An 18,918-nucleotide genomic window follows, 5' to 3' on the forward strand; every position below is an offset into this window, starting at 1 on the left:
ATACAAAGTTTTACAAGATAAAGGGAGTAGATGCCCTGTTTGAAGAAGCTTGTAAAATTCGTATTTACTGTTTTCTGTTATTAAATTCTCATCAGAAAGTTATTCATACGTTATTTCAAGTACGTCTAGGGGTAGAGATTTATTGTGTAAAAATAGTCAATTTTTACAATCTACATTGAAACAAATAATATAATAATTCCATTCTAATGTTTCAAATACGATTTTATATCTTATTACCTTTTTCATTAAGTGCGTGACAAATGTAAAAAACCAAAATTTGTTCAAGAATTAAATCTTAATATGTCAGTACCACCTATGAACTATTATAAAATACTTTTCCCTTGTATTTTAATTAAGATGGAACGAGAAAGGTTCATTTTTCAAAATTGGTCTTTTTTAAAAATTAGGTTTATTCCGTGGAACTCATAGTATAAGATTGGGAAGTTTTACTGGAATTTCGAAAACAATTTATTTTAAGAATCTGAAATATGTTCTGCTTTTATAAAAATCTACATATTTCTGAAATTAACTTTAAATGTGTGCAACTCTTCCCTGGGTCCCATAACTCACCACGAGATGATATCTCAGTGTCAAGTTCTACCCGTATCCATCCCAATCAGCCTACATTTCGACACTGTTTTCTCAAGTTGTTCGTTCGTTTTCAGATTATATTTCGAGAATTGGAATTATTGACCTTTCTAAATGCTTATTCTGATAAATCGATCTCGAGCTAAAACCCCACACACTTCTGAAGAAGCCTCGGTGACGGTAATTTAACACATGTTTCACCTACTACGGCGAACGAAGTGGAAAAGAAACAAAAGAATAGGTAAAACTTTCCTAATAAGCTTTTGTAGATCATTCGTGAATACATAAAAATATGTTAAGGATGGATCTGTGAACAGTTATGTGATGTTGCTGGACCTCTGTCATTGCCCCGTCAATAATAGTAATCTGTCCTCTCGAAGAGATCAAGCAGGCTGTACCAAAAACTCTTCTTTGAATGAATGGGAAAACGAGATTATAATTAATTTTCAGGTGAAAGTTGAAGTTAATTCATGTATGACAACTACACACGACAAAGTCCAACAGGTAAAGAGACCTACTCAGAACAGTGGTGTATTGTGGGGATGGCAGCAGGCCGGTAGCCAGCCCAAAAATGTAAGGGGGCCCGGTAGGAAATAACTAAGTTTAACGTGGGTGGTATCTTCTAAATTTAGGAGGGCATACACTTAGAAAGTGTAACCGTCTGACAAACCATCCACTGCTCAGTCCATTCTTGGTCAATTCTTAACCGGAATGTAATAAATGTAAAATATCATGAATAATTAATGTTGTTGTAGATTTAAGTAAAATTTTTGATATCGTAACTAATATTTTGAAAATATTTACGTGTATTCTTACCTGAATTTAAATTGTGTGCGATATCTTTGTTTCATAGTATTAATGATAACTAAAATAATACTACTAATAAAAAAATAATGAAAACGAATATACTTTTATTGAGTTAGTTTTCCAATGTGTTCGAAGATGTTTCTAATGAAAGTAAATATTGAAAATGAATGTTTTATTATAGCAGTAATAAAATTAATTCATGTGAAACTTGAGAGTATAAGGCACTACATTAGTAAATGTTTTATCTTACTATAACTATACAAATATAATATTTTGTGTTTAATGGTAAACAATGCTAGTAATTAGTTATACAAATCCTCAAATATCCTATTTTGAAAGAAAATATTAATAACTTTGTTTATATTTTATGTGTTTAAAATTGTGGCACTTAAGTATATTAAAACAACAAATGATAATATAATAAAGACATTAATAAACTTTATTAGAATTATGGCCCAACCGTAATCCGAAATTCCTTTTGTATGGCCAACGTGTTTGTTACCGTACTTCCGAATGGACTTTTAAAAATTTTTTCGTCATACTAACACAAGAAGATTTAATCGATGTTAACCTTTTGAAGACCAGTGGAAAAAATTTGATTTAAAATAGTGAAGTGATCAGTATTGCATGGTTCTGTTTGTTTTTCAGTCCCGTCAAAACAAACGTCTTGTCGAGCGCCTATGTAACCATATGGTCCAGCTAATCGAATATTGATGAAGGGAATTTTAATTTTTAAATAAACCTCGTATAAAAGCACTCGTAGAAATTTTTCAATTTGCAAACAGATGAATATGTATATATGTGTGTGCGTCGCGTTTGTGACGGAAATCATGGTGATCCTCTCGTCTCCCCATATAAGATGCTAAACTTCAGCACAGGGAACAAACTTCGTCTCTAAAAATTCCTTCCTATGGGTTGTCATAGCTATTTTTAGCTTTGATATCACCAGGCTATATAGAGAGCCTGTCCACTGCGTAGAATCGCGAGGAGACGGGGAGAAAAATTCAGTTAGTCTGACAATTGTTCCTGGTGTGACAACAACCAGTAGTTACCATGAAGGCTGTTCTGGACGAGTAAACGCACAACACTGAGTGTATTATTGTACATTAGTGACGTTGTTAAGTACAATGCTTTAACACATTAAAAGTGCGTTGACGATAATAAAAATGTTGCCTCAAAAGTTAAATCTAAAGTAATAGCGCAGCGTAAAGTTTCCAGTCTATCAAAAGAAGACAAAATGGTAGGAAAGGGAATGCACCCCGCAACCTTCAGGACATCCCCTTTGGCATCACCAAAATGATTTTACTTCAGCATCAGAGCGAGTGAAAAGTGCTAGTGCGATATTGTAGAAAATAACGATGTAGCGAAATACAACCGGTAACCCGCAACTACCGCGTCTTCCGCGATTGCAATAAGAATAAGCGGGCCAAGTGTTAAATTCTACTACCATATTCAGTTATTTTAATCAAAGTGCCAAAATGTAAAGTAGTATGTGTTTGTGCAATTTTAGTGTTCTTTATTAAAGTGAAAAGCAAAATCTTGCATATCCTTTACCAAAATAATTATCATAATATAAATTTATATTTTCTAATTTTAAGAAATAACCTAATTTTATTTCCTTTCCAGCATAGATAACTAATGCCTACGCAACATAATAATTTTCACATTATTAAATTGCATCGGCATTGAGAATACAATTAGAATCAGCTTTTATGTCGATTACCCAGAACGTTCTGACCCGAACTCTCAACCGTGTTGTCCAATGGCTATATGGTTAGCTTTGGTAAACGATCCGAACTGTTATTAAAGTCTAAAGGAGACGCACAAAACATAGAGGGCGGTATTCAGAGAGAATTCGTTAGCCGAAGGTTAGTCACAGATTAGTTAGTAAGCATACTAAATCTTTTCTAAGGAAGGTGCACTTTTTGGTATTCAGAGTCTTCTTTGAGTACAACTAGAATGATGATTTGAGTATGAATTACTTATAGAATCCCTATGCATCGGTGAGTAAAATAAATGTGGCAACTACGGAAAAGTAGATAAGCGCATGCGTAGTCTGTAAAAATGAAAATACATGAATTACGAAATACGAAATATTGTGTAACCCTAAACCATGGGTAAAAGATTTGTCTCTACTCTAGATTAATTAATCACATTTGATTAACTTCCTCCAATACTACGTCCTATTCAGAGATTCTGAATACAATTTTGATAATCATTCGTTAGGCAAACCCATAATATGGTGTTAATAAGACATCAAAACGACACTACATAAGGCCCAGAGGATCGAATCCGGGACTGTTGTAATTGCCCAAGGCCCCCCTAGGGAACTGCTGGACACGAACCACATACAGTAACAAAGTATTCCACGAAATTGACTTAACTTTGACGGAAAATCTTATACGTGAAATCTTTCAAATTTTGGCGGCCTTTACAGTGACTGCTTCCAATACCTCTAAAAAAATAAATAAATAAAAACCTTCGGTAATTAGAACTTATATTACCCTTTTACATTCTAGTCAAAATACGGTTAGATGTTCTATCTTACATTGCCAGTTGATACTTCCACATTTCTGTTCATGGTTTTGCCGATAGAGGACTGTGCAACTCCTTTCATATTTTGTTCAATGTAATGACTGATGTCCAAAGTAGCCATGTCTTACGGTATATTAGCGTAATTTGTCCCCGTTGTTGGCTGGATATTCTTGAACTTTTGTATAAAAAAATGTTAAGGAAAAAGTGAGAAAAAAATAGAAGCAAGAAATGAATGAAACGACTTTCGTCGATGTTTCCATTAGTATAGCTAAATTAATCATATCATATATAAGTTCTTTCATAGTAATTAGGCACTCAACAAATAGGAAAAATTTTGTGTGAGGAAAGGGAAATTTTGTAAGGGAAACTTACCAACACTGATAGGCTTTTGGAAGCAAATAACGAAGTTCTTCAAACGTTTTGTTTTAAAAGAGTAATTATTCTGTAATTTTTAAAGATCTGATTGCATGTTTGATTGCAAGTATAAAATTGCTTCTATGAACGTTCTTGTAAGTCATTTCATTAACACTGGCAGCATAAAATAAAATGGAAGTATCAAGCACAGTTGCGATTTCGTATTAAATTTGTAGCCATAATGGCTGGTGAAGCGTCTGTTAAGGTGGAATTTTTGTGCAAAGAAGAAATTGATTATGGTTTTCCTCAGGAAGATCCACTCGAAGGGAAAGGATGGACGTACGAAATAACTGATAGCAAAGAACTAATATTATCTACAACCGAAGGAGAGCAAACAAGAGAGAAGGATGTTGCTATGTATTCTTCGGATGTTAAATTAAACCTTGATACGGTGAAATCTGAATTTGGAGTAAAAGATCCTGCCTTTGAAAATAATATAGAAACACTAAGAAAAGTAGAGGTTGAAGATACTTGCGCTTCTTACTGTGATGACTATAAGCAATTAACGACAAGTAGTTCAAATTCAGTAGGGCCAAAAAGGTAATGTTAAATTTTATACACACTAAGTGGTTCAGATTGATTATACAGTTACATGGGTACGAAATTTTATAGTTGTAAGGAATACTTTTCGAGAAATAATTACGGGAAATAGGCCTACGTCGAACGTAAATTAATAATCAACAGTTTGGAAGTGGCGCGGTCCACATAGACAATTTGTACCCGGAAACACAAGTGGCTGCACCCATCTTAATGAAGGAAGGATTACCTAATTATTGAATACACATTTCAAAACAATTCTTGTAGATATTGTTGATATGGGTACTTTGCGATAGTGTTCCATATTAAGAGGCTTGTTTAAGAGAAAACTTCAGTGGCTGAATGGGATCTGAAAATTTCCGACATTCAAACGTGATATTTTTTATACCGGACCAAACGTATAGATGTTTGTAGCTTTATCCCCAAATTATCTCGAATACGCCAGTTTTCCGAAGATCTTCCATGGGCATTAATAAAACATAAGATATAAGTCTAACTAATAATAGGTGGATATTTAATGAAAAATGTTTACATAAATTCATGGGAAGGTTCTAGATTACTGGTCCCCCATATAGGTTAGTAGGTGGGTTTGTTTCTTTCTGTACTAAAGTATATATATTTAATTTACACAGTATTGCCGAGCGAGCGTTAGCAAGTAAAGGCGGGTTAGAGCCCTGCAGGGCACGTTGTTTTCTGTCTTCATTACTACTGAATGGGAAGGGGGACCAGTAATCTAGAATTAGTTGCCTAAATTCATTGCTTATTTTAGTTCATTTTCTGAAAGTCGGCTGTTTTTATTTTCAACAATGATTTTTGGGAGACGGAGTTGCACTCATGCATATACTTTCACATTATAGCACTCCAGTGCACATACACAGTAAGAATTATTATGTAAAAGTCACGAATCAAATTGTGGTAGTTTGCATGTTGGCCGGAGAGGTAGCGAAGTGTTGCGTCGTTAGGAAACAGGCGCGTTACCAAAGGTCAATATACATGTGAAAAAAGGATAGGACGAAACAATGTATATGGCATAAAGTGTATTATTCTTCATGCTGAATTGTGTATTTGTACGCTAGTAAAGATGTTATATGAAACATTCCAATAAGATACCACTGCTTACATATTTGTGTTCCAATATAGTACGTTACTAAAGAAAATTTTGCAATTATGTTGATACCTTTAGTCTCGGACATTTCTCTAGTAACGCAACATTTACTTTTGTACTTCATTTCATTTGCAATGATTACTATCTACTTTGTTTGTGAATCCGCGCATAACAGGTTCGATCTTGATTAATTTATTTTTATGAAGGTAGGCATCTTACAAGTAAAAACACAACATATTTACGATATCTATGTACTAGTCTATTAAAATATTATTTCGAATTGAGTCAAGATTTTACTTTGACTCGGGCAGTGACTTCAATCGGTTATTATGGGTTCAGTCACTTCCTGGAACGGTTTCTGCGTTAGTCAGTTGTTGGAACTGTTTGTGTCTTTAATGCTTTCACGTGGTATATAGTCCACTTTTCAGACGAAAATTCATTAACCATTTAAGGACCGGACATGTATCCACCGGTGCGAATTTTTCAAAATTTCCAATTTCTGTCCTTTTTTCACCCCTAGTTAAATTTCTGTTTTGATTTGTCGCGTACTACATGCCAAGATTTTCTAACGAGATTGTCCATTTTGAGAATAATGGTACCTGGCGTTTGCAGAATTCACGTCTTAGTTTTACTTTCACAATACTTTCTCTAATTATTTTATTAATTAATTACATTAATGAATTTCATACAGACTACGTTTCTATGACTTCATTACACAAACACACGCATATATATACATATACAAAATACGAATTGCGTATCTTCCCTACACATTACATATATATATATATTTTACATATACTAATACTTAGAAGTAAAACAAGACATTGTTTTTACACAGGTCAAATTCAAATGTGTCTAACATTTCTTTTCTTGTTACATTTGTGGTAGATATTAGGGTAAATACATGTTGGAGGGTTTGATGTTTTTACGTATGAGTACACTTGCGTACCTACAAGCTTTTATTTTTGATACATATTTACTATTCTTGCTATTGACTTACTCTTAGTATATGTACATGTATTTATTAGTGTTTTTTGTAAACTGTATCTATCTAGTCCTTTTTAGGAAATTGAAAAACGTATATTCGGAAAAAAAAGTTTTTTCAGTTCGATGCTAGTCATGAGTTTTGCTGAGCATAACTAACACTCTTTATTCAAGTCTTTGAAAAGATGTTTACAACCCATTGTACTATGTAACCTCTTTTGACACAGAAAACACATTTTTTTGTATTAGATTTGCACACTACTCAGCGTTTTCGTGATGGGTATCAGATTTTCGAGCTTCGATAGGGATATGCGATCTTGGACCTGGCCTAATTGTTGTCATGTTTCCAATGCGAAGAAGACACATGGTAACTTCCGTCAAAAACTGTAGATGTGTGAATTCGTTGTTTGTGTAGAATTCGCAATGCAATTTCCAAGAAGTAAAAACGGCTAAATTGAACGCATTATTGAAAAGATTCCACCACCATTCCTTGGATCTGAGTTTGGGTCTGTACTTTGCGAGAAGACGATCCAGAACGTCAACTCCTCCCATTCTTTCATTGTACTTTTGAATAACGAATGGTCGACTAATTGGAACCTTTTTCTTATGTACACGAGAGTATCTCCTCACTGATCCTAGTTGCAAGTGTGTAAAACAGTTTGATCCAACAGTTACAACCGCACTGTGATTCCACCTTACAAACTACACATTACCATCACTTTTGACGGCAAACTTTCCTCTTTCGTCCTTAGCATGTTTTTCTGTGGAGTCAGAGGACACTGTTGAAGACGATTATCTTTTACTGTCCTTGTTGCTCGATTGCCTTTTCCTCCTAATTCTAAAGGAACATCAAAAGACGTGAAGACATTATAGAAAAAGTTTTCGTGCTGGTCATTATTTTTTATGATTGATGTGAGACTACGAATAACTCGTTGCTAATAGGATATTGTTATTAACGTTATCAGTCCTATTGTCTTTTGCACCATAGAGATCCATTGCGTATAGTTAACCAATAGAACAACATAAAAACCGTATTTGGTTACCAAAACGGATTGATTTTCCTCTAATAAACATTTTGCAGGTGTGATGCCCATAGTACGGAACCATGTTTTCAGCAATGCTCAGAAATTGGTGAAAGATAGCAAACTGCTGCAAGTTCTGTAGTTCATGGCATATAGGTCTTATTTTCCCAAATTTGCCACCTCTTGGTAAGTTAGAATTGTCAACAATATGGAAATATTTCTTTGTTTGTTCGAAACGGGCTGTTGGCATTACGGATGACACAATCGGTCACAGGTCGTCTGCTGTACTCCAGTAGGACCCCTCAGAAGGAGAACATGATACCCACTGAGAAGTAATAAACCAAAAAATTGTAGTGATTGTTCATATGATATTTTTATGTGTGGAGCTCACTTCTGCAGTGCGTACAAATTAGACATTTGAACAAGGTGCTCGATGTATGATGAAGGCAAGATCTTGAAGAAATTATCTATCAGAGAACTAACATCAAGCTGAGGATGAGAAACCACAAGTTTTTCTGCTAAACAGGAAATGGGATTGAGGCTATTTTTCGCAACATTTTTCCACTTAGGCACACACTCTTTCCCTTTTTTTTTTTAGATCATTAAGTTGATGGTATATTTTGGAGCTCATTTGCGTTAGATGTCATTATTCAATGCCACTATCAACTCACCACGTACGTCGTTATTCATAACAGGAAATAATTTTGTCTTCATTTATGTGTTCCTCGTCTGATATGTCATCTGTTTCATCTGGAGGGAGAATGGAAACATCCGTTTCCTCATTATCAAAAACACAAAGTGTCTAACGTGTCTACTATTTCATCCAGCGTAAGAAATTTCCTTGCCATTTCGCGATTTTAGACAACAAATATTCAAACTAACTCGCTACGTACCGATGTTACCAAATGGGAACATTAAAGTATTTCAGTTGCACAATAAAAAACGATGGTCTCAGACGCACGTTCACTCACACTACAAAAAAGTACTCACATTGAACTCTCAACTGACTACAAACATTCTTGCCAACTTCTATATTACGTCGTAAGCACGCAGTATTGCAACCTGTTGTAAAAAGCACAAAAACTTCAATTGTAAAAAAAATCGAAAGAAACTTTTTAATATACTTTGTGTTGAAATTAAGGCAAGTAAAATAATCAACAGTTCATTCGTTTATAATACCACTCAATGTCGGGCAGAAATATAGAAAATATACACCGCTAGAGCACTGAAAATTTCCTGTTTCCAAAAGGGAACAATGGTACCTAAACGGTTAACAAAGAAGTTAATTACTTACGTTACGAATTAACTGAGCGTTTGAAGGGAGTTAGAAGCTACGCAGATGTAAAATCATTCCACGTTTACCACCATGATAATACCGCACGGCGTTACGTCACGATCTTGTGGAACGAATGGAATGTAATTTCAAATCTGCTCCGGGAACCAGGTCAGAGAAATCGGTTGCACTGTCTGAGTCAAATTAAAACTTGCCCGAATTTTTTATATATTGTTTACAATTCTGTGAATTTTACAGTTAATCTGTAAAAAGTGAATGCTTGCGTGTTAATTCCTCTGGTATAGAAATTCACAGAGTAGAGTTTGAAAATTTTAAAGTAGTTATATCTAAAACATCATAGTTTGGAAGAAATCGTAGCCTTTATATAAATGTTTGGTTTTAAACTTTAACTGGAGAGAAGGAAACATCAAACTAATGTTGGTTCAAAATTTGCACACACTCCTCTTTTATATATATATATATATATATATATATATATAACTAATCAATCACGTGTGGGACATGGAACTCGGTTCGTAGTCTGATTTCAATCAATGTATTGAAATACAGATGTAAGTTACGAATCAGGAGAAGAGTACTTTCAAGTTGAGAGACACCCTTGGGTTTGGAATGGGGGGAGATATGGAAATAATCGAAAAGGGCAGCTGTCCGTGTCGAGTCCATTGTTTCGGAGGTCACTAAACTAATCGGTGGTAGATTCAGTAACACTAAGCCCAAAATAAGTCAAGAACAATCTCAATTTGCAGATCGATATTTATTTTGTTCATTTATAATAATAAAAAATATAATATTTATTATTGTTATTATTAATAGTGAATTGTAATTTTACGGAATTAGAAACGGATAACGCAAAAATATTACTCCTCTGTATTTATTTTCGTCAGTTTTTATAAAAAATTTTTCATGCAACTGCTGGTGTTTCAACTGGAGATTATGGAACAGAACTTAATGTCGTTCACAATAACCAACTGCAATAAAAATTATTTATTTTAAATTGGTTTTTGCAATAAAGCACACAAGAAATGTAATTGCAAAATGTATATTGATAATCGTACTCGTTGAGTAATTAAGGAAAACACAGCATGCGGTTTATTTACTGATATGAAGAACAAATTTCAGAAATACTCTCGCTCTTTAATATTGAGAATGTCGCCAATGATCCGTAATGTTTCGAAACTTGTTTCAAGGAGAAAAGCTAGGAAATAGTTCGTGACATATGTAGGTCGATATTTACACTCCTATAGATTCTAGAAAAGATGTTAGCCCATTTCATTGGTCTAACAACATTGACGTGATTTCAAATTGTACCCTATATTAAAAGAGAATATCCGCCATTAGTTGTTCAGAATTCTAGGCGTGTATATAGTAGAACTATTGGAAATTTTTTCATGCGTAATACCTATGCATTCTTACACTTTTCCAAATTCTAAAAAAAAAGATCAATTTATTTCATTCTTGAAATTTCAATTTGAGTATTTAAAATGAAACACTTCCATGATAGTTTGTCATATTGGCGTAAATAACAGGTCAAAATTTAGAAGAAATGGAAAATAGAAAACAGGAAAGATTTTCGTTGCTGTTACCTAATGATATTTTTACAGTAGATTGGTTAAAATTATAGGAAACCTTTTGTTTTTTGTTTTTTTCACCCAGGTAATAGGTATAAGAAAATTTCTAATTATCTTTTGCGCTGAGAAGCAGAAAAGCTACCATTACAAATTCGAAGTTCGATAAGATTTCAAATAGAATGATTGGTAACTTTTTCGTAACGTTTTCTGGACTTGTGGTTTTTAATCGGAACCATTCTACTTGAAAGTGCGAAATGTATAATTTTTTATCTTGTAATTTTTATGAGATAAGTGTAGTAAATTTCCAGCTTTACCTTTCCGTAATTGAGAAAAATATAAGAATGTACTTAGTTACAAGTTACAAAGAGAGTTTAGTTCGTTGTATATCAAAGACATACGGGATTAGAATATCTTGTTTGCACCTTATTGGAACCCAACGTCGAAGTACATATTTAACATCATGCTAACTTTACTGGCAAGCTATGAGAAAATCCTGGATCGTTGTATATAATCCTGTTGGACGGTTGGGCATCTAAAGTGCTGCTTTTCGTCTTGTGTAACTACGGATGGTTCAAATTGAGATCCTTACATTTTTTTCGGTGAGTGACGTAAATTAACATCATTTTTGGGAATTTAAGAAACGTAAAAGATCCCTAGTACAGGCCACGAAAAATTTCCCGACTGCTCTATTTCAAGTATATTTTGAGCTTCAACCATCTACAATATTTCATTTTTTTTTTTGCTTCTAACTCAAGAAAATAGAACCTGAGGCCAGGTATTACTTACTAGATGAGTAAAATGAATTATGTGTTGTTTTTTTTTCTAAATTTTGGGCGTGAGAATGACCCTAGATACAAAACAATCATTTTCTTATCTGTTTCGTTTCAAAAGTCTTTTCACATTATGCGGATTATTCTCTCTGTAGCTTGTAATCGTATGTACTTTCTGCCTTATTTTACTTTTATTATAGGAGTGAAATAAATATTTTTGTGATCCCTTCCCAGTGAATCAATCACACTCTGCATTTTATAGAAATGTTTCTTGTATGCTTTAGTAGAAAATATATTGTAAAATCAAGGATTTTTTTTCGTTTCTTAAAATGGTTTCGAATCTGAAATTTGAAAATTGTTTCTTCTGGTTTCGAATCTCATATAATTCCACCTCTAATTTTTGAACTGTATACAGAAGTCTTTTTGGTATGTTATTGTACATAATGTGCTTAAAACCAATGCAGCTTTTGAGGGTTTGAAACTGTTATGTGCATAACTTGCAGAAGGATTATAGAACAAAAATTGCAAAAGAACCGAGAAATGGATTTCGGAATCGGTTGAGCGTCCGAAGAATAGGTTCCAAATTCTCTGTTTACTGTATTCAAGCCTGAAGTGGTTAAAATTTTTCATTTTCAATTTGAACGTTTATTCATAACAGACGGAAATTTTAATATAACTAGAGGCGGACGTTTGTGCACGATTCATCGTCTTAACACAACATTCAAGGCTATTCAGATTATTTATTTATTTATCTAACAATCACCAAATACAGCTCAGAGGCCATTTTATAGTGGATACCTAACAACCACAATAAAAATCAAAATTAACTTGGAAGATGTCGCCCAAGGCCCCTTTAGTTGGTAATATCCTGGTATTTGTCTAGTAGGACAAGAGGGAGACTGGAAAACCCCAGTCAGGATGGTCGGCAACGGGAATGGAACTCAGGACCTCCCGAATGCGAAGGCAACGCTTTACTACTTGAGCTATTTCGCTCGGTTCTCCCGAAACCGAAAGTAGTGCAAATTTACTATTACTTCAGGTTCGTGACTGATTCCCGTGCAAGGTAAACGGTCAGTACTTTCAAGATTATTTTATTATGAGTATTTCAGTGTCTCAAGAATAGGTCCCATTTCGTATGTTAAGTTTGTTTTCAAACCGAACTTTATTCAGTTTAGCCATTTTGATTGTAGTCTTTATTGCCACAGAAGGTAGCTGTAACACAAAACGAGAAGCGGTTGTTTGTAAATCATTTAGTATATATATATGACATACGTACCATGACTGCCTATAACTTTGTCAAAACCGTTTGTTGTTCAAATTCACTATTACTTCAGCTTTCACTTTTTCTGCTAACTCCTTTTCAAACCGGAGCAATTGAAACCGAGTATGATGCATTTCGGTTTAAATATTTGTCACCATAGAACGGGAACGATAACATATATTGATAAACATTTTTTTACATTCAATGGTCAGTCTAAAGAGGACATACTACACGCGCAACACTCTAGCAAATTCGGAAGTGTTTGAAATTTAATAATATAATTCGTTCTATAGTGACTTCTATATACAAAAGACGGTAAGGGATATCGGGATATGCTTTTTTACAATTGGTTAAGCTTTCAAAAAATAGGTTCCATCTTCTTCGTTAAGCCGCTAGTTTTTTAAATGACCGTTTCCAGTTTCAACATTATGGCTTCTGAACAATGACAGACAAGCGTGTGCATGTGGATTTATCTTGGTTCACCTTTTTTGTTCATTCCAATATTTCATTCCTTTCTCATCATTCGTTTGTCCTTTAGCCTAGCCGACATATTCGTGATACGTGAAACTCAGGAATTCATTTAATTTAATTTTGAATGGACACGGGTCAATGGTTGAACATTCACCTCTGATACACGGGGGCCGTGCTGCGATCCCAGCTCGCGCCAATCGAACTTTGTGGTAGACAAACACGGTGTAAGTAGGTTTTCTTGGGGTTCTTCTATTTTCTCTGTTTCAATATTTCATCCATTTCTCATAATCCCTGTCTTGTTTATCCTGGTCGGCATAAGCGTGTGACACAACACTTAGATTTCATTTTCGTATTAAAACGAGAACGATAGCAGATAGGGTAACGCGGGTCTCTGAAAACAATTCGGTGTTTAATTGCAACATATGATAACGAGAAACACTTTTGTGCAGAGGATTCAGCTTCGGAACACAATGTATACTGACTATTCTCAACAATCTTAAAGTGAGTCCGCACTGGCTCAGTAGTAGAGCATTCGCTTCTGGTGCATGGGTCCTTGCTTCGACCGCAATTCCTGCCAAGTGAACTTTATGTTGGACAGACACCGTGTGCTTGGGTTATGTCGGGCTTATCCCCCATGCCTCTGCTATAATTCCACAATCTCTTTCATTTCTAATCATCACTGTCTCCTTTAGTCTAGCCGGCGGAAACGTAGAACATAAAACTTAAAGAATTTTAAAATGGGAAGTTGATCACATTTACAATTACGTCCAATTTCAGAACTGATTTTCTTACAGCAAAAGCGCTAAAAGATATTAACTTGCAGTTTCTTGCAATCGATTTGTCATTTAAAAAACATGTCCAATTCCTCCGTTGAGATTCTATTCAAACTAGAAGTGATTAGAAATAACGATGTGTGGTTTCAACATTTATCTTTACACAACAAACACGGTAATAGATAAGGATAAGTATTTTCTTCAAACGGTTCAACGTGACTATTTACTGCACTATATTAAAAACAGAAGTCTTAGATTTACCATTGCGGTTTGAACACTGATTTCCGTAGATCCAAAACGCTAAAAAAATAGGGATGTGTTTTTCGAGTCGAGTTTGCTGGTCGAAAAACGTTACGTTTTCCCGTTGAAGCTCTATTCAAACCATAAGTGTTTAAAATTACCAGTTTCTAGTTTCAACTTTTATTGACATGAAACAAACATTGTAACAGATAGAGTGCATTTATTTTCTTTAAAATGATTTCAGCCAGTTTCAACGTCTCAGGACAAGTTTGCCTAACTATCGACAACGCTGTTCCAAAACAGAAATTGTTTCAAGCTTACCATTATTACCAGTTTAACACTTACATCTGTAGAGCAAAAACGATAAAACATATCGATATGAGTTTTAATTCATTTAGTTTGACAAGAATTCTCTACTCTAAGATGAAACCGAAAGAGGTTGAAATTTTGCATTTCTTGTTTCAAAGGTTATAATAGAACCCAAATGATAATAGATGTCGATAAATTATACTTGGAATGGATATAACTTTTGCTTTTTTATATAAAACCTTACACCCCGCAGCAGCGTATCGAAACCAGAAGTGGTTGATTTTATTAATACATGTGGTGTCAGATTTTCATCGAGAAAAGCTCGAAAATATGTAGAGGAAGTTTTTTGCGACCTTTTTGCCGTCCCAAGTGTAGCTTTTATCTCACCCCTCCACCCTCTATTCAAATTGGAAAAGCTTCAAATTAACGATAGTTTTCAACATTTATCTGCATAGAATTAATAGAGTAAATGAGACTAACGCCTTCTATACATGGAGTCCGTGTCCAAGGAACAAACACTATCTTTGTCCCTGTTCTCTATTGCGACCAATATTTAGAGATGTATTTCCTCCAGTCTGAATATTGAATTCGCTTAGTTTGGAAGTCTTAGTTTGACACTTCAAAACTATATTCACTTGTTTAACTTGTGTATTGGTACTGATGTCTCGTGTAATATATGTCATTAGGTTGACTCCTAGTCATAGATGAAAAAATTCGAGTAGTGAAACAGATTTGTGGCAGACGTGCGAATTGTGAAGGAAGATGTAGCTCCTTCATCTTATTTCCTCCAGTGCCACCAGTTATTGTTATTTCAACTAGTGTCCTAAAGTAAAGCAACGATATTTAATTCGTTGTTAAGACAATGATATATGTGTTACCCACCCACATTCGCTACCCACCCACATTTCGACATTTACCTTGTATATTTCACACATTCGCTAACATTCCTATCACTTATTCAATCAATTAAAAGCATTTTACAAACTCGTTTAACTTGATCATTTGTAGTTTTCTTACTGTAAACCAAATATTTCTGAGAGTTTTTTAAAAAGCTTTTTATTTCCTCATTTTCATATGTACGCAATAATTTGTCTGCTTCTATCATTCTGCTAAATATCTTATAAATAAAAGCTAAAATTATTGGGCCTTATGCAGAGTTGTTCTGACGTGTCATTAGAGCCATGCTGAAGAGATCGACGGCCTCTGGTATGACGGTAATCATACCGTGAGAACGACTCTGCAGCACCTTGCGATAAAGCACCGGACTTACAAGTGTAAGTTCGTGAGTTCGATTCTAATTTGGGTCACACTTTTTTGGTATTCAATGATATATTCGTTAGTACATGTGTAATTATATCTGTAAACTTTCGTCCCGTTCTATGAATTTTATTCATGTGTGTGTTACCAATATTCGCTTGTAAAATTCTAAAGCAAAATACCAGTGATGTCTTGTAGAAGAAATTTCCTTTGGATGGATAATAACTTATGTAAGTGATAGTTGATGCAATCATGGAGATAAATGTAGATATTTGTATAGACCTATCACACAGCTACAGTTGTATTTTTAACATATGGCCTGTAAATATTACTTGCAATCGAGTAGAAAGGAGATACTGTCTATTGACCAGATTCACAAGATATATCAACTGTAAATATTGCACATGCAATTCTACGTTCAAAGAAAGATAATTTACCCAACTATACCGCCTTTAATTGAGCTGAATAAAATTACATTGTGCAATATATTGTATTATATAGATGGTTAATAACATGCGGGAAAGAAGACCTACGAATTTTCAAAACAAAATTTTGAGTAAGTTACTTAACGTTATGTGAACTAAATGAAGGTTCACGTCGCTAAATGTAGAGTTGAAATTTTCAAATGAAAGATATCACATATATTTACAAGGTAATGCAATCAAATTTGTCTAAGGTAGTAGAGTCACTTTGTTTGCGATAGAAATATGCATGGGAATTGTAATATTCTTCTGAAGGTATAAAATTATGTTGACGGGTTTGTAGGTCAGAAGCGACAAGAGTATATTATACAACAGGAACCTATGAAAGTGCGTGTTAGGAATCCAGGGTAGCTTGGTTTAATCGTAGATTATATCCAGGAGAGTTTTTTTTTCTGACGCCATGAGCCTACGGGACCGCTTAATTACAGGGTGTCTGTGTTTTTTATATTACCGATGTGTACTACAGTTTAAAGATAAAGAGCATATTGCATTTTCTTCACTTTTCACATATGCAGGAAATATTACACAGCAAAAATTACTATCAAAACTTGTAATGGAACTCGGGTCTGTTGGAAATACTTAAATCTTTAGATCTTCATTCAAACTTTCCTGAACAAGTTCTTTGCTTGTAGCCAGCGAAACAAACACCTGATAGCGAGGGTGGCACTTTTAGAACAGTATGTCCAAAAAGCCAATGGTTAACTTCAACTTTGGTTATTGTACCAGGGTATGGTTATTGTACCCTGGCTCAGGATCGTTGCATTTTCCCAATCTTACTTTTGGCTGGATTGAAATATTGACCAGTTTCAAGACGTATTTCTACAAAGAAAAAGAAACTTTAACTAAGGAAATATAAGTGTAATGTGTACTTTCTTCGGAATCCGTTGGTGAAGCCTCGAAATAAGATATTTTTTTTTAATTTTTATTTTAAACGTGTACTTCTTTTCTAGTTTCGGCCTTTTACATATTTATATATGTTAAGTGTTCATCACAACTTAATAATATCGTATCATATTTTTCAATCCCTCTATCGTGTGTTTAAAAACATGTTATGTATGAACCCTTAAAAGTAAGTAGAAGTACTGCAGAAAAAATTTACACAATTTGTTCTTCCGTGAACATTTTTGTGTATTAACTCGCGAACAAAACCGGCAATTTGAACTAGATTTACTCAGGAAGAAATTGTGATTCTGTGACAAATTTTGTCAGTTCATATAAATAAACGGGAAATTGCGTTATTTAGATGAAAAATGATGAAAATACTTTGTTTGCCTGATTTTTTTTTTAATTTTGTGCGTCGAGACCTTCTGTAGTTGAAGATGTATCACATGTTATAATACCGAAACTACTCTATATGTTGTGTTTAAGGTGTATGGGTTCACAGCTGAATAATTTTTCATTATATTCCAACGGAAATGTAGATATCCTAATTTTTTTATACATGCTGGCAAAGCGGCGATCACTAAACTCCATCAGATGATGTGTAATGGATATCTGTGAAATACATTTTATTAGGAGGGCAGATCGGAAAGTAACGCGCAATAAAACAAAGCGCAAATAAAGTCAAGTATTTGATCCACTTTTCTACAGTCACCAACTTTCTCTATACGTTTCTATCACCGTGACACCAGTTTCAAGATGCCTAGTTCGTGAAAGTCGAGTATAGAATGTGCGGATTGCTGTTTTCACTTTCGCATCTGTCTCAAAATATTGGCCGGTGAGGAATTTCTTCATGAGACCAAACTGCTGTGAAAGTGTGAGACCAAAGAGACGTGTGGAATGGCAGTAATGATGAAGTTTGACGTTGTCGGCATTGTTGTAGCGGCGTTTGTCCCACCTGGCGCGCCGCAATATTAACCAAAGTTTTAATTTACGCTGCAGTATTTACAGTGGTCCCGTGTTTAACAAATTCCCCAATAAAACTACAAACGTCCCAGAACACTCTCACAAGCACTTTTCTCGCAAATTGAATCACGTTTAGTTTTTTTTCGTGTTGGGAACCAGTATGTTTCCACTCCATAAAGACCTTCTTGGTCTCGGGCGTCTAATATTATGCCCCAGACATATCACCATTGACGATTGCTTATATATGGCATAACGCGTTGGGTGATCCAAGCATGTCATCATTCGCTGACCTTCTTGGTTATCTGTCAGGTCCTTAAGCACCTAGCGAGCATCAACTTTACGGAATTGCAACGTGTCCCTAGCAAGGTCGTACACTACAGCATATGAAATGTTTAATTTCTGCGATAAGTTTCGCAGGTACACACGACGGTCATTAAGGATTACTGGCTGGATGGCACGGATAATCTGCGATGTTGAAGCTGTAACGGGTACCCGGAGCGTGCCGGAATGCACAATGAATGGAAACATTGCAACAGTTCATACAATCGTCCTCATATACGGTACGCATGTTACAGTAATTTTCTCTTGGTTTCTGCCCCTTGATTCATTGAAATATAATCATAACTGGCTTCTTTTCACATGTGGAGGACAGT

At 34.7% G+C, this 18,918-nt stretch overlaps 1 protein-coding gene across 4 annotated transcripts in view; it reads left to right on the forward strand.

Annotated features, from left to right (window-relative positions):
- The window catches only part of LOC145694434 (uncharacterized), a 238,260-nt gene that overhangs the window by 166,954 nt on the left and 52,388 nt on the right, over positions 1-18,918 (forward strand). The window contains exon 1 of one of the 4 annotated variants that reach the window (XM_081770644.1): positions 4,281-4,884. The exons of 2 other annotated variants lie outside the window; for them this stretch is intronic. In XM_081770644.1, the coding sequence (XP_081626770.1) occupies positions 4,526-4,884 (359 nt within the window). In that variant the 5' untranslated portion in view covers positions 4,281-4,525. Of the gene's footprint in view, positions 1-4,280; positions 4,885-18,918 lie in introns of those variants that run through there. One more of the 4 variants, XM_081770653.1, reaches the window with a different exon arrangement.

This window comes from Thermobia domestica, chromosome 9, assembly GCF_964235325.1.
Source record: "Thermobia domestica chromosome 9, izTheDome1.hap1.1, whole genome shotgun sequence".
Classification (NCBI taxonomy): Eukaryota; Metazoa; Arthropoda; class Insecta; order Zygentoma; family Lepismatidae; genus Thermobia; species Thermobia domestica.